We start from the raw sequence: 3,478 nt of genomic DNA on the forward strand, positions 1-3,478 counted from the left end.
CCTGGCCCGGCCCCGCCTCCCCGCCCCGGCCCCGCCCTTCACCCCCGGGGCGGCGGGTCACGCACAAACGCACGCATGCACGCACGCACCGTGTGCCCGGGCAAACGTACAAGGAAACATACACAAACACACAAGTGCATGTGTGCACGCACATGCATGCACAAACGTGTGGCCATGCAAACATGCGGGCACTTACGCATGCACACGCAAACAAACATGCACGCACACATGCACAATCCCAAGTGCACACACACAAATGTGCACACACACACTCACACCCCTTGTTAGGCGGCTCCCAGGGGCCAGGCCTTGTCATCGGGACCCTCCTCCCTGCTGTCCTCCCCCTTCTTGACCCTGAAGGCTGGAGAGGAGGCCCCAGAGTGGGTCCAGGAGGAGGCTGGTGGGGACTTTGACAGCTTGCTGCATGGTGCCAAGTGCTGCGTGGTCAGCACCCCCTCGACCCTCAGAGCGGCCCCTGGAAGCAGGCTTCCTATTATCCCGTTCACGGAGGGGTCCTCCAAGGCCCTCGCCCGAGTCCACTGCCGCCGGGTCCCTGCTGGCTCTCTGCACAGCCCCAGCCAGGGAAGCCATGTCCGGGGTGCGCCCCCCATGCCTGCATCGTGGACACCCCCGCTCATCGGGGGCCCCGGGATAGTCCACGGTGTCTCCCTGAGCTGCAGGGAGAAGGGCCCGGCCTGGCCCTAGGGTGAGCGCGTCCAGACCCGCCCCCAGGGATTTCACTGATGTCTGACATCTGTCGAGCTCCGTGACAGGCCTCGCCTGGCGCTGCACGCAGAGCTCCTCCCTTTGCTGCGACCCCACGGGTGGCGTTATTATGACCTAGGTTTAACTGTGAGTTACGTGCCAGCACTGGGACCCAGGGCCAGTCACTGGACCTGACCCAAAGCCAGGGCTGAGCAGCGGCCTCCTGCTCCGGGAGGGGGGACACGGCCCGCCCCGCCCGCCTGGGCACACTCGCGGGAGCGCCTCCATCAGCGCCCCCCTCCGCAGCCGGTGAAAGATTGATGTGACTTTAGGCTGATCAAAGCCGAGAGCCTCACAGCGAGGCCGTGACAGGCACATCATGCGTGTGCTGGGCGGGTGGCACCACAGGCTTTGAAGGGGTGACTTGCCAGGCGCTCACAGCTTCTGGCCTTCAAAGGCACAGAGAACGCTCTGGGCACTGACAGCCGCCCCTCCCGCTCCCGCCGCCCCAGGTGCCTCCAGATCTCTTTGTTGCCTGAACTGTCTCTTGAACCCTTTCTTGAGTCCCTGTCACTTCCCTCCCCGACTGGCAAAGCCGCTTCCCTCGTCTGTCCTGCCGGCCTCCCTGCCATCCGTCCCTCTTCCCCACCTCCTCTCCTCCTCTCTGTGTCCCTCTCTCCTCCCAGAAGGGTCCCCCAAGGTCTCAGGCACCCCCACACACCTCCCACCGCTGCCCATGCCCACCTCTGAGTCCACACGCCCTCCAGGCCCACCGTCCCGAATCCCCCCTCGCCCGCCAAAGCAGCTCTGTCCCTGGACCTTCATGTCCCCGCAGCCTGGATTCTCCCCTTGCACCTGCGACCCTCTCCTGGACTGTGCCGTCACCCTCAAGGCCCAGCTTAGAGGTCACCTGCCCCCCCGTGCCTGCCCCCAGCATCCTGCCCCCCCTTACTCGGTAACCGTCACGTCCTTGCCGGCCCCTCCCTTAGCATGTCCGTTCCGAGCCGGGCCTCCCTCGTGACCTCAGGTCTAACCGATGCCTTCCCTGAGGGCAGGAGAGGGTGTCTGGTGGGCTCATCTTCCCAGGCCTCCCTGGCGCCTGGCGGTCACCCAGGGGACGTCCATGCACCTCACGTCCCCCTGCCCACATCACAGTGTCCCCGAGGGCCTCCTGGGCATTAAGGGCATCTTTGCTCCCACCCTTTCTCAGGACACCTGGAGGAGATGCTGTGGCACGGGCTTCGTCCTTCTGGGCCTGAGCCGATCCTTCCCTGGTGCCGTGAGAGCCCGGGTCACACCATGGCCTTAGGCCTCCCTCGTCCCCAGCACGAACACACACAGACGGCGAGGCCACTTAGACTCTGCCGCTCACAGCTGTGGGGCCCTGGGCATGTGCATCTTCACCTCTCAACCCTCCGTTCCTGTCTCCTGTCACAGGTTCCCCACCTGTAGAATTAGGACCAAGCCGAATCCTGGAGGTCGTTGCGGGGGCTGGATGGCTCATGTATGGCCAGGGCCTGGCTCGTGGAACGCACTCAGCACGGGGCGGCCCCCATGCTCATTTCTCAGCCGTCCGCCCCCGTGTCCCCAGCTGGGAGCACACACCGGGGCTTCTCTCTGGTGGCGACTTCCAGCAGGGCCTCCAGTAACCCAGCCCGCCTGGGCTGTGGCTTTCATGTTCTCTGACACCCCATCACCCCCGCCCCCCAGAATAGCCTCCCGGCTCCCTGTCCTTCACCGGAGGGCCTGAGAGTCTAAAATCTAACAAGAGGGGCGCGCGTGAAGCCCCCCTTACCAGCAGGCCCCCTGATAGGGTGGGTCGTGGCTCTGAGACTTGGTTTCTCCATCTGCGAAATGGGCTAACAACAGCTGCTCGTCTCAGGGCAGTGGTGCCACGTGCCCCAATCCCCGCACAGTGATGGCTCAGTCACCCGCCCGCCCCCTCCTCTGCAGAGAGGAGGTGCCTGGGGTCCCCGCTCCTCCGGCCACCTCTCTGTGACCCTTCTCTCCCCACAGGTGCCGCCGCAGGCTCCGCTGTTGGCAGTAAGTACACGCCTGGGGCCCCACCCTGGGGACGGTGACTGGGGCCCCCAGTGCACGAGCCTCTTTGCATGTCCTGAAAAGAGCAGGAGAGGAAAGACGGGGCCTTCCTGTCCCCGCGCCCCCTCTCCGGCTGCGCCCATGTGCATCTTCACCTCTCACCCCCGCACCCCCGTCTGCTGTCGCTGGGGCCTCCGCCCCCCATGGTGTCATGGTGTCTCCCTCCTGTGAGCTCCTTGGTTAGCGCTGCTTTGGAAAGGTCCCCTTGACCCCTGGGTGAATGCCAGGCGAGAGTGAGACTTCACCTTGTTCCCTGGGCAGTGGCAGAGTCCCCTTCCCCCCAGGCTGACCGTGGGGTCCGGCCTCCCTCCCCGGCAGCCTGCAGCTGTCACCTCCGGAGAGGCTGGGAGAGGTCAGCTCAGGCCCCAGAGGCTCAGACCACCTGGAGGAGGGTCAGGAAGTCCCGAGAACTCCTTGGGGAGTGGTGGGGGGCAGGCGATCTGCAGCCATTGTCACAGCCCCTCGTCTCACGCACCGCAGCCAGGCGCCAGCTACGCAGGCCTCCTGTAGTGTCTCGTTTAATCCGCGCGCCCGTGGGTACCGCCATCTGCCGTCAGGGTCGGCGGGAGAGGACTTGCCAGTGGCGAGCAGCCGGCCGGCGGCAGGTTCCAACTCTCAGAAACACTTTTGGGGGCACTGCTCCCTCCGCAGGGCTCTTGGGGGCCCCTGCAGG

General features: G+C 65.4%; 1 protein-coding gene across 1 annotated transcript in view; it reads left to right on the plus strand.

The window, feature by feature from the left end:
• The window catches only part of NTNG2 (netrin G2), a 62,712-nt gene that overhangs the window by 49,897 nt on the left and 9,337 nt on the right, over positions 1 to 3,478 (plus strand). The window contains exons 4-5 of the mRNA XM_015594128.2: positions 1,861 to 1,979; positions 2,722 to 2,748. Of these exons, the coding sequence (XP_015449614.1) occupies positions 1,861 to 1,979; positions 2,722 to 2,748 (146 nt within the window). The remainder of the gene's footprint in view (positions 1 to 1,860; positions 1,980 to 2,721; positions 2,749 to 3,478) is intronic.

Source organism: Pteropus alecto, unplaced genomic scaffold (assembly GCF_000325575.1).
Source record: "Pteropus alecto unplaced genomic scaffold, ASM32557v1 scaffold67, whole genome shotgun sequence".
Classification (NCBI taxonomy): domain Eukaryota; kingdom Metazoa; phylum Chordata; class Mammalia; order Chiroptera; family Pteropodidae; genus Pteropus; species Pteropus alecto.